The sequence below is a fragment of the Physella acuta genome, unplaced genomic scaffold (assembly GCF_028476545.2).
Source record: "Physella acuta isolate Inbredline_101_S28 unplaced genomic scaffold, ASM2847654v3 ptg000290l, whole genome shotgun sequence".
Classification (NCBI taxonomy): Eukaryota; Metazoa; Mollusca; class Gastropoda; family Physidae; genus Physella; species Physella acuta.
Genome location: NW_026731809.1, coordinates 258492 through 271992, shown reverse-complemented (window position 1 = coordinate 271992; position 13501 = coordinate 258492). Strand labels below are relative to the sequence as shown.

The window sequence follows — 13501 nt, the reverse complement described above, 5'->3', positions numbered from 1 at the left end:
CCTCGCTCGTACCTGCGGCTCGTGTACTTGTGTTCACTGGCAAACGCTAATATTTTTCTAACAATTTCCAATCTGTATGCCTTGTTTATTTCTTTCTTAAAGGTGAAATAAAAAATAAAAAAAAAAACAACGAAAAAGAATTGAGTAGAAATATAGGTTTTATTGAAGGTATCAGTTGTGGTAGAATATTATTGGGATACATTTTTGTGTGAGTTCTGATCAGTGAGGAAAAATTCATTAACGGAAAATTAATTAGAATTAAGTGTGGTGAAACAATGGAAACTAAACATCCAGAGGAGAAAGAGACGTGGCTAAATGAGAAGTCAAAGGATGAATTAGCGCCCCGGTAAGTTGGGTAGTTTGGTGGTTGATTGTATAGTTGATGGTGTGGTTTATTTTGTGGTTGATGGTGTGGTTGGTGGTGTGGTTGATGGTATGGCTGATTGTGTGGTTTATTTTGTAGTTGATGGTGTGGTTGTTGATGTTGATGGTGAGGTTAATGGTGTGGTTGAAGGTGTGGTTTAATTTGTGGTTGATGGTGTGGTTGAAGGTGTGGTTTAATTTGTGGTTGATGGTATCGTTGATGGTGTGGTTGATGGTGTGGTTGATGTTGTTGATGGTGTGGTTGATGGTGTGGTTGATGGTGTGGCTGATGTGTGGTTAGTGCTGTGGTTGATGGTGTGGTTAATGGTGTGGTTGATGATGTTGTTGATGGTATGGTTGATGGTATGGTTGATGGCGTGGTTGATGGTGTGTCTGATGCTGTGGTTGATGGTGTGTCTGATGCTGTGGTTGATGGTCTGGTTGATTGTGTGGTTGATGCTGTGGTTGATTGTGTGGTTGATAGTGTGGTTGATGGTGTGGTTGATGGTATGGTTGATGCTGTGGTTGATGGTCTGGTTGATGGTGTGGTTGATGGTATGGTTGATGCTGTTGATGGTGTGGTTGATGGTGTGGTTGATGGTGTGTCTGATGCTGTGGTTGATGGTGTGGTTGATGGTGTGGCTGATGGTGTGGTTGATGATGTTGATGGTGTGGTTGATGCTGTTGATGGTGTGGTTGATGGTGTGGTTGATGGTGTGTCTGATGCTGTGGTTGATGGTGTGGTTGATGGTGTGGTTGATGCTGTTGATGGTGTGGTTGATGTTGTTAATGGTGTGGTTGATGGTGTGGTTGATGGTGTGGTTGATGGTGTGGTTGATGGTGTGTCTGATGCTGTGGTTGATGATGTGGTTGATGGTGTGGTTGATGGTGTGGTTGATGATGTTGTTGATGCTCTTGATGGTGTGGTTGATGCTGTTGATGGTGTGGTTGATGGTGTGGTTGATGGTGTGGTTGATGGTGTGTCTGATGTTGTTGACGGTGTGGTTTATTTTGTGGTTGATGGTGTGGTTTATTTTGTGGTTGTTGGTGTGGTTGATGTTGTTGTATGTGTGGTTGATGTTGTTGTTGATTGCGTGGTTTAAGGTGTGGTTAATGCTGTGATTGATGCTGTGATTGATGCTGTGGTTGATGATGTTGTTGATGGTGTGGTTGATGATGTGGTTGATGGTATGGTTGATACTGTGGTTGATGATGTGGTTGATGATGTTGTTGATGGTGTGGTTGATGATGTGGTTGATGGTATGGTTGATGATGTGGTTGATGATGTGGTTGTTGGTGTGAATGATGCTGTGGTGTGGTAGTCTTGTAGTTAATAGTATCGTTAATGGTGTGGTAGATGTTGTAAGTCAATAAATTACTTGATTCTATGGTAATTTGCCGTGTTAAGGTGAAGATTTATACTGTTGTAGCCTGTTTAATGTTTAATGTTGTGTGGTGTTGCTCTTAGTACCCAGGTTGTGTTAATAAATTTACAGAACTGTTTCACTGCTGTCACCCGTGTGTGATGTTACACATAAAAATTAGAACCTTTTATAAACATGTTGAATTACCGGATGGGTAATTCTAGTGCCATGAATAGCTAACCTGAAACTCTCGAGTTCGGATCCATAGCTCCAGCGGGTAGATTATTCCTGGACCATCCGCCCTAAAGTTCTCTAGTCTCCTAATATTGGCTGGGCATACAGCTACCCATACATATCTGTACATTAAATATTAAAAGAGAGAGTCTTGAGTCTAGTACTTTTTGTTCCGGATAAATTTTACCGTTCCTTTTACACTTGGTGTAAAGTATTATTCGTAACATCAATTAGAATAAATCAACTATGAATCTAATCAATAAAACATAAACATACATCAAACACACGTAACTAAATCATAATAATCATCTTGCACACAGTGGCTGTATACATTCCAGAAATTAATTTAAAAAATGAATATTGAATAAACGCTCAAGAAGTGGTGAGGATATTATAGTTGTGGACCTCAGACAAACTCACACAAGCTGAGTGATCACACACATTAGCACACGTCATTCACACAAACCTTCAACACACAGCAGCTGAGTGATCACACACATTAGCATACGTCATTCACACAAACCTTCAACAAACTCACACAAGCTGAGAGATCACACACATTAGCATACGTCATTCACACAAACCTTCAACAAACTCACACAAGCTGAGTGATCACACACATTAGCATACGTCATTCACACAAACCTTCAACAAACTCACACAAGCTGAGTGATCACACACATTAGCATACGTCATTCACACAAACCTTCAACAAACTCACACAAGCTGAGAGATCACACACATTAGCATACGTCATTCACACAAACCTTCAACAAACTCACACAAGCTGAGTGATCACACACATTAGCATACGTCATTCACACAAACCTTCAACAAACTCACACAAGCTGAGTGATCACACACATTAGCATACGTCATTCACACAAACCTTCAACAAACTCACACAAGCTGAGTGATCACACACATTAGCATACGTCATTCACACAAACCTTCAACAAGTTTACACAAGCTGAGTGATCACACACATTAGCACTCGTCATTCACACACATTAGCATATGTTATTTACACAAACAAAAACCCTGCACTGGATTCTGTACCATGTACATCGATATTAGTGGCAAGCACAGAATAGTACCATAGTATGGCTTCTATAGCACTCAACATCCACCAATGTCGTTAGTCGGGTTTCGACAAATAAGGCAACTGTCTGTCACTCACAAATGATATTGATGTAAATAAATAAATACAGATATATATATATATATATATATATATATATATATATATATATATATATATATATATATATACATTGAGACAACGGTACACCAATATTGCGCAATAGGTAGATATGTATTTGAGGTTTCTTTATATACATGACGTATGTTAATTAAAAAATACTGTGGCTTGCATAAGTATGTTATGAAGGTATTTTTTATTACGCAATAGCGTTGCAGCGGCTGATTTGATGAAGCGATTGGCTCGCTGTAATATATTGTCAGTAACAAAAAGAATAAGCAAAGATTTTGTGAGGGTGGGGATGACACTTCCAGCGTATTTAAAAAAAATGGACGTGTTTCACGAAACCGCTCGTTTTTTTTTTTGTGAAGCCACATAATGGCGGTAAGTTCTTGTGCTTTGCTTTGTTAAATTATCGAATTCTGGAGTTTTTTTGAGAAATCGGAATTTGAATGGTCTCACTTCGGGTTACCGGAAATCACCGAAGAGGGGAAAGAAACCTACGTCAAGAATTTAATGTTTAACGGACGACATTTCGTCCACCGCATTAAATCGTTACTCTGGTTACACACATACATACGCACACATACATACGCACACACAAATATATACATACACACACATGCACACGCACGCACGTACGCACACAGACAGACAGACGCACATACATACACTTACTCTTACACACACATACACACATACATACATACACACACATACACACCAACATAACACACACATACATACCAACATACACTCAAATTCAGAGCTCACACACACAGACTGCCCGACACATTGCCAAAAATGCCAAACTAAATTTTTGTGCTCTGGTAGACCTTGTGAAAGTCTCGATTTACATGTTTTGGCCGACGACATAACTTCCTCTATTTTTTGTATACGAATGGGTGTAAAGTCCAACTCTACAACAGTCCCATTCATACCTCGAAAAAAATTTATCTCCGAATTTATTTCGTTATCTTCTCCGTAAAATGAAATTAAACGCAAAAATACCGATGCGACAGTTTACCCCAATCTCAGCGTAGAGTAAAATAATAATAAAAACAGCTGGGAACTTTTATAGCTCTCGTTCTTGTTTTAGATTTAGTTCGCGGGAATAGCGTAGAATAGAATGGAAACACGATGGGCAATGGCGAAGGTCTCACGTCTCATTCAGTAGCTATAGCCACAATAAGTTACGGTAAACTTATTAATTTTGTATGCCGTCTGACGTGTAGATCAAGATAACACGTTAGCGACAAATTTTATCATCCATTGTTTACAAGATATCAGCTCCCGATGGCATAAAAGATAAGAACATGTGAAGGAAAATAGAGTTGCACTTCAAAAACGTCGATGTTATAGGGTTGGTTGAGATAAGTGGGTTCGTATATATATATATATATATATATATATATATATATATATATATATATATATATATATATTTATATATATATATATATATATATATATATATATATATATATATATATATATATATATATATATATATATATTTATATAAATAGGGTAGCTTCTAGCAGATATTTTGTATTATTTATCAATGTAAACTACCAACCATGACGTACCCATATCACCTATCGCCCTAGACACTCATTGATGCCTTATTTGTAGACAGAGACACACAAACATAAGGTAACGTTAAAAAAGAAAATCCACCCCCTGCATTACGGAAATACACAATGTCTTGATTGGAATCTACTTACTAATTAAAATCAAAATAGATTAAAGAAAAATAACTCGTTAATCATAACCCGAATCGTGCAAAGTAAAACAAAAGAACATTAGAACGGGTTTTCAGGGCGATGATAGAAGCCAAAATATTTTTCAGTGCACTCAAAATGATTCGTTTATAAGTGACGTTTGTGAGAGTTCGTAATGTCTTGACTGAGACATTTTTTATACGGCATTATTTTAGCTTCTCATTTCAATTCCTATGGTCAAGTTAGCGCCCCCCCCTCTCAGAAAACCCCCCACCCCCACAGTTTGGGAACCTGTGAACTAAACAAATTTACAGTTTTGATTACCATATCCCCCCTCCCCTCCCCCACACTTCCACATTGAAAAGCCCGTGTATGTGCTCGATAATGAATTTAGCATTGATCCGTTACTTAGCTATCACGGGCAAGAATCGAATTACAGCTTACGACTTTTTAATGTGATTTCTCCACTGTCCCCTTTGACGAATGGCTGTGTTTTACTTTGATCAGTCAGACATAACCTAGTTTGCTGTGTAACATTTACAGCAGTTTCCGTTGGTGTCGCACCCTCCCCCTCCCCCAATCCGGTTACTTTTGAACGGACGGCATGATTACTTTATTATATTAATCCATCTGGATAAAGCTTTTTTTTTCTGTATGAAACCATATGGATAAAAAGGTGTTTTCTCTGTATAAATCCATGTCAATAAAGCAAATATTTTCTATGTAAAAGTAGTAGTCTTGTCCCCACCCCAACACCCCACCCACCCTGCCACCATTGGTAGAAGCTGTTGTTCTGTTCACTTAATTTCACCCGCTGCTAATGCAAAAGAGTAAAATGGATGTTTTCTCAATAACTTAGATAATGAATGCCCCCCAACCACCCCCCCCCACAACACACCGTTCGATGAATGATGTAATTATTTACGACTAATTACTAAAACAACCCAAATAAATTATTTTAAACTCAATTTTTTTTCTCTTTTTGGTGTCACCCCCCACCACTGAAATTAGCAAATTTTCTTTTTTTTGTGTCAATCCCAACCCTTTTTGTTGGGCTTGTCATATCGTAAAGTGTATCTAACTCAAATAAAAGATTACAGACATTTGAAAGACTATCGTGGTCTGTATTTCTCGTATGCTGAGTATAGAGGGAACTATTCGTGCGAAACATTGAAATCGATATTTTGACTTCTCTAGACCTTTTACACTTTCCCGAGTCGTAAAAACTTAGTTTTCCAATATTGTATGTATGCATGTGTGTGTTGTAACAAGTCAGGGTTGACGGTTCGTCCGAATGTCATGGTTGTGGGGATGTCATAAAGGTCAGGGTTCAGAGGTCATACAAAAGTCAGGTTTAAGAGGTTGTCCGAAAGTCAACAAATACTGTTGAAAAGTCTCGGAAAAGTCATGCTCAAAAGGGGTAAAAATTTCTGGGTTCAGAGGTCAAACAAAATTCTGGGTTCAGAGGTCAAACAAAATCCTGGGTTCAGAGGTCAAACAAAATTTTGGGATCACAGGTCATTCGAAATTCTGGGTTCACAAGGCATTTGAAATTCGGAGTTCAGAGGTCATAAAGCCAGCAGCGACGGGAATCGCTAAGGGAGCCGCTATTGCTCTAACAACGTTATTCGACGTGTCCGATTTAAATCGATCTCGGTTAACAAGGCTATTACCATTACAGAAATGTAATCTATTAATTATCATTAATTATTTTATGAAAGCCAATATAACGTGAAGAACAACACCATATTTTTTAACCTGAATAAGCTGATTAAATGAAGCTAATTAAGTGATAAAAAATGAAGTTATTGTTTATACTCGCAAGATGAACGTTCACATCTAGATTTATTTCATTAAACTATGTGGAGAATGATTCTCTTTTAAAAATTGTTTCTATTAATCATGTTATAGAGGTTATCTCCCAGTTGTACAATTTTCTTGAAAAGGTTATCTCCCTGTATTATAATAATCATAGCAATTATCTCCCTGTCAGACAACAACGATTAAGTAACAGTTATCTTCCCGTACTTGTAGAATCTTGTAACAATTATTTCTGACTCCGTTCATCCTGTAATGTTTGTTATCGCAATGTTCTACAATAAAATTCTTAAAGTTATTCCATGTCCAAAAACATGTGTAACACAATTCTCCCTGCTTTACTATCGGTAACCTCCCCTTTATATAATCTTATTCACGGTTATTTCTCTGTCCTGTATCCAGGTCTATGATTACACCACCCCCATCCCGTCTTTTACAAAATGTTCCCTAGTTTGTACCAAGAATTTAGCCTAGAACCCAATGTATCCCCCCCCCACCCTCAAATATTGAGATGTGCAAAGTGTGGATCTGAAGAACATTACTATGCTAATCAACACCACGTGATACATGATAGGGGTACCGCATAATTCGGGTGCTGCATTATTCGTGCCAATTGATTCGGGTATTGCATGATTCAGGTGCAGCATAATTTGGGTGCTGCACAATTCGTGTGCCGCATGATTCGTGTGCCGTATAATTCGGGTGCCGATTAATTCGGGTGCCCATTAATTCTGGTGCCGATTGATTCGGGTGCCGTATAATTCGGGTGCCGATTAATTTGGGTGCCGTATAATTCGGGTGTCGATTGATTCGGATGCTGTATAATTTGGGTGTCGATTTATTTGGGTGCCGTATAATTCGGGTGCCGATTAATTCGGGTGCCCATTAATTCTGGTGCCGTTTGATTCGGGTGCCGTATGTTTCGGGTGTCGATTGATTCGGGGGCCGTATAATTCGGGTGCCGATTGATTCGGGTGCCGTATAATTCGGGTGCCGATTAATTTGGGTGCCGTATAATTCGGGTGTCGATTGATTCAGGTGCCGCATGATTCGGGTGCCGCTTTTAACGTCATGTAAGACCCCCACGTTTTCTACCCTATTGGCAAGCCGCTGGCAATGCCACTAATCTAATCATTTTCGCGTTGTTGTGTTTTAACATTGTTTTGTGAATTATCTCCCCTTTCTTACACGGGACGATTTTTTGTATGAGTGTGTGTGGAATTTGTATAGCGCATCACGTGGTCGATGGGAATACAGATCACTGCTGATGAAGTGCATTGTTCGGATCGTGCATGGGTGAAAAGCAGCAGGCATATTTGCATTGATCGTCGGGTTTAAAGGTCACTGTATCGGAAGGTCACACAAACTGGGGGTGGGTTGTGGCGCGACATTAATTAATGATATTGGCAATTATCTCCCATTTGTTATGCGTAGCCTTTGAGTGTTCGATAGTAACCTCCCGTTTGTTATATAGACTATTCAAGAGTTCATCAGTAACGTCTTATTTGAAGTTTATTCCGTTTTCAAGTTCTGGAGTAATCTCCCGTAAAGCTAATTTTACTATTTCAAGTTCGACACCAGTTGTCGAACCTGTTTTAAGCTAGCTTATAATGAAGATGGGTGATTAGAGATTTTTGGCTGATTTTGTAAGTGTTGTGTCATAATATTAGCAAAACAGGATTTAACGCTTTAAAAATTATAGAATATTTACTTGTAGCTTGAATTTAACGGCTGCTGAACTGCGTATGCTGGTTACATTTGTCATTTCCCAGCTATGACATTTGATGATCAAATGTCACATTTTCTGGTCACTTTTACAACTGGTATCTTTACAACCATCATTTTTGTGATATGTAGCTCCTCGTTCCCTCCCCTCCCCCCCCCCCCCCCCCCCCCCCCCACAACAATGTCGCGTCTACCTGTCGTTCAAGTGCATGTCTTTTATCTTTTGTTAAAATATTTTCCCGTGAAAAATATGCTTTTGAGTTGAAGTACAAGGTAGTAGGAATTACTGATGAAGATAAAATCGTTTTGATCAGTTAACAAACCAATTTTGTATTGATCCAAACAAATCAACGGACCAGCGTTGCATGTATTTATTATCACGTTCTCTGGGTGCCGCTGTTGGTTTGCTCACTGTGGGGTCAGCCGTTATGTAATAACTTGCGCATATCTCTACCCACGGGCTAATGGCGAGATTTGGGGCCCCGGGAAGATAAGGAAGAGAGAAAAAATAAAAACACAAGTGGAAAAAAAAATAGCAGGCCAGCAGACGACAAATGAAGGTCAAGGTTGGCGGCGCACGAGAAATGATTCATTGGTTATCGGCGTTGTTTATCTTTCAATTCCAAACACGGAATGCGGTCGTTTTTTTTTTGTTTTTACAACGTCGGCATGCTTGTAAATAATTGTTAGAACATACGTTTGTCGAAAGAACGCGAATTTTGTTTTTTTTATTGGAAGAAGGTGAATTTTATGCTCTATTGCTGTGGTCTCCAAACTACGGCCCGCGGGCCAGATACGGTCCGCGAGGTCCTCTCATCCGACCCGCGGCGATCTTTTTGTCCAGGGAATAAATGTTTGTTAGAGATGGCTGAGAAACTATGCACAGATAATTCAAAACAATTTGAAAATGTAGCTTTGGGTGCAAATACCATTGCTCACCGTGTTGCAGAAAACATCGTGACTCAAATAGCGAAAAAATGCAGGCAAATTTCGCAATTTTTAATTGTAATTGATCAGTTGCTGGACAACTGTTCCACCTCAACTGCTTATGTTCATAAGAGGTGTGGATGAAGACATGAACATAACACAAGAGCTGGCTTCCCTACATAGAATGTATGGCACTGGAGAGAGAAAATAGAAAGTTCACAGACATGTTAACAGATAGAAGATTTACCATATTTCACAGCAGTAAGATGGCTAATTTGCGAGAAATTTTTCTGAGCAGAGTATTTAAGTTAAGAAAGGAAATAGGTGACTTCCTTGAAAGTAAAGCAAGCCACAAGCTGATATACTTTAAGCTGCAATTTCAGTAGCGGTTTTTTGACTTGACTCAAAGGCAGAAAAAAGTGAGACTGTTTCAGAACCAATTTGAAGCAAATGTGGCCAGTTGCAAAGATGAACTGCAGCTGGAGGTCATTAGAGACACGTTCAAAGAAGGGCGGGTAGGTTTTTATAAGTTTTTGCAAAAGGAAGATTTTTTCCTAATATTAAAACTTTTGCATCAAAGTACCTTTCAAATTTTGGAACGAGATACCTGTGTGAACAAATATTTTCAAGATTGAAATAAGTGAAGAATAATTTGAGAGCAAACTTGGACCTCGAGTGTGTTGTTGGCTTCCGACAGTGTTTCTTTCAGACTTTTTCTCCGGGGTGGGGAGACACTTAAAATTTGTATATATTTCTATATAAATTATATTTCGTTAAGAGGGGGGGGGGGGCGGTACACGTTTCTTCGGGGGGGGTGGGGGGGGGGGGGGGCGCTACCGCCCCGAAGAGATGTCTTGAAGAAACTCTGGCCTCCGAACTGTTATTCGATAGTTGATGCGGCCCTCGGGCTGAAAAGTTTGGAGACCCCTGCTCTATTGGAATAACGTGTATTGTATGCTCTATTTGAAGAACTCCACATTTGTGTTGATATAAAAACCAAAACTTTAATGTTTCCAATGCTAGAAAACGTCCATGTCCACATCACCATGAGACAAGTCGCAGGCATCAGCGTGTCTCACTTTGTGACCAGTTTAACTCTAACAACTTTATGGAGTAAACGTTGGTCATGATATGTGATGGTCAAAAGGGCATATTGTCGACAAATGGTATAGTGGCAGACATACGGGTAGATGACCTAAGATTGGAGGATGTTCGCCCATTGCCTTGATGCCATCCTATCTGATGAGGGAACGAAGCAAAAACCAGGTGCAAGAATTACACAAAAAGACCGCAGCACTCAGTATTTGGCTTGACACAAATCATTTCTGTAGGCACAAAAGTTAATCATTTAGGCCAATGGTCATGTCTGTCTTTCTGTATGGATGCGAGGAGTGGATCCTCAACGTTGAACTCCGGAAAAGAATCCAGACAATGGAGATAAGATGTCTACACAAACTCATGGGATCTCATACAGAGATCACATAACAAATGAAGAGGTCTGTGAAGGAACACTAATGTTATTGACACACTCATGGTGATCTGATGTATCACATAACACATGAAGAGGTCTGTGAAAAAACACTAATGTTATTGTTTACTTCGAGAACCATGTAAGTTTAGTCAAAGCAAAAGAACCTGAGATGGTAAGGGCGTGGTACACGTGCCAACGACCTATCAAAACCAATAACGCAGGGCCAGTGGCGTAGTGGGGTCGGGTGTCACCCGGTGCGGCACTTAATGGTGCCACCCCCCCCCCCCCCCCCAGAGGCGCAGTGACCCTTCCCGGGACAAACTGTCAACTTTCGGTTTGCTCCCCCTTTCAAACTTTCGATTCGCACCACCCTCAAACTTTCGATTTTCACCCCCCCCCCCCCCACCTCTTAACATACTATTTAACACTCGAATTAATGACTTAATTAAGTGGAATTATCATTTTTCTCTATATATTTTGCTATTTTTTGCCTTGGTGTCACCCCCCTAAATGGTGTCACCCGTTGCGGTCCGCATCCCCGCCCCCCCCCCTCGCTACGCCTCTGCGCAGGGCTAGGTGCCAGGAATGAGAAGAAAGACGACATCAAAGATTGGACTGGGCTGATGTTGTAGAATTACTTAGAGCAGCAGGATGAAGGAAGATGGCAGAAAATTATGAGAAAATCAAGTGTGGTTTCCCGACAGTCTCAGGGGGTAAGGGACGATTGAATGATTGATTGAAGAAGGATGGTGTAATGATAAAGTCGTCTGTTTGTTATTGGATGGTGTTATGATGGTGTAATGGTAAAGTCGTCTGTTTGTTATTGGCTGGTGTTATGCTAAGAGATTTCTCGGGGTGGGTGTAGTGTTGATCTAAAGCTGAGACGTTCATTTTTCTATAAACATTTGAACTAGTCAGAGGCGTAGCGAGGGGGGGGGGGGGAGGGGGGGCGGGGGGAGACATATGTCCCCGGGCGCCGACCTTAGGGGGGGGGGGGGCGCCAAATTGAAAGTTTGAGGGGGGGTGGTGCAATTGAAAAGTTCGAGGGGGGGGCAAAATCGAAAGTTTGTCCCCGGGCGCCGGGAAGGGTCGCTACGCCTCTGGAACCAGTTATTAGCGCAAGATACCACCAAACAAGTATTAAAAATGTAGCACCAAGAATTACAAGTAAATCTAATTAACTTTATTTTATTATCATTAACAAAATAATGTAGCGTTATATATCATCACAAGCCGTGTTAGCTACAAACTTGTAGAAATGTACACCAACATTGCTACTTACTGTAGCACTGTAAGTCGTCGGTATTCAGCTACTGAGTAAGGCTTTTTAAATTACTGGACGGTTTAATTCTTTGAAACTAAATTTGATTACACGCGGGCTACCGGCTAATTACAGCTGTTGTTAAGTTACAGAATTCTGCTGAGCAAGTTGTTCAACAACTCAACACCAGATGTCACGTCATGAGTCATGATACACCTGTTTATGTCAAGCGATGCGTGAAATCATTAACAGTTAACTGGGGATATATTGTAATAAGATGTGTAGGAGGGGTTTTAGTTTGCTTTATGTCGGTTGGTATATTGAGTGATGTTGCTATGTTGGGAAGAGGGGTGGGACGAAGTTGTTTGTGAGGGGAGGGGACGACTAGACAGATGAAAAAAAATGACTAAATAAACGAGGTTGTAGATTATTTTGTGCACGTCGCTTGTATAAGATAAAAATAATGCCATTAAAAGAATTGTTAAAAGTACGCGAACAGCTGAACGGTGTTTTACCGTAATGGTATGGGTGGGGGGAGGGAGTAGAGTTTTTGTATTTAAAAATATGTTATCGCTGTAATCTGTGTGTTAAGGTGTGACTAATTATATACATGAAATATACTTTAATATATTCGTTTACGCGTATAAATTACATAAAATATACACATAAGCAATTTAAACACAGATACACACACACACAAACACATACACACTTCAGGGATCGGCTGGATGAGTCCAAGAGATGAAAAATTAAAACGACCCCAACCCCACATTAAAATTTTTATCCTGCTGCAATTAACCCCAACCCCACATTAAAATCTTTATCCTGCTGCAATTGACCCCAACCCCACATTAAAATCTTTATCCTGCTGCAATTGACATTCAAATCTTGATGATCATCCTCAGCATCACGGGAAATGATGCGACAGATTATTTTTAAAAAAATCAGGGTACTAATAGATCTTTCCTGCGGGTTTCCCGGTGGACTAGCGGGCCAGTCCACCCCAGATACACCTACACATAGATTGAAAGTTTTCCCCAAGGCGTCCTGTATCGCTACATGACTGGTTATATGGTTAGGTTAGGTCAAACACGCACAGTGTTGTGTTATCTAATGTGTGCACGATCCATGTGATCCTGTAGTTCATGGTACATCAGAGCTTTGAAAAACTGGATTTTAAGCAGTGGCGTAGCGAGGTCGGGTGTCGCCCGGTGCGGTTCTTAATGGTGAAACCCATCCGGAGGCTTAGCGACCCTTCCCGGCGCCCGGGGAAAAACTTTCAATTTTCAATTTGCACCCTCGCCCCCCCCCCCTCCACCCTTGTCGGGATTTGTCAAATTTGCTCTTAGAAGACATTTTAACTCTCGAATTAATCAATTAAGTGGAATTATCATTTATCTCTATATAGTTTGA

General features: G+C 40.1%; 1 protein-coding gene across 1 annotated transcript in view; it reads left to right on the top strand.

Annotated features, from left to right (window-relative positions):
* The first annotated feature begins 275 nt into the window (after positions 1-275).
* The window catches only part of LOC131939698 (neprilysin-like), a 50034-nt gene continuing 36808 nt past the window's right edge, over positions 276-13501 (top strand). The window contains exons 1-3 of the mRNA XM_059298159.1: positions 276-346; positions 665-918; positions 1468-1681. Coding sequence (XP_059154142.1) covers positions 276-346; positions 665-918; positions 1468-1681 — 539 coding nt within the window. The remainder of the gene's footprint in view (positions 347-664; positions 919-1467; positions 1682-13501) is intronic.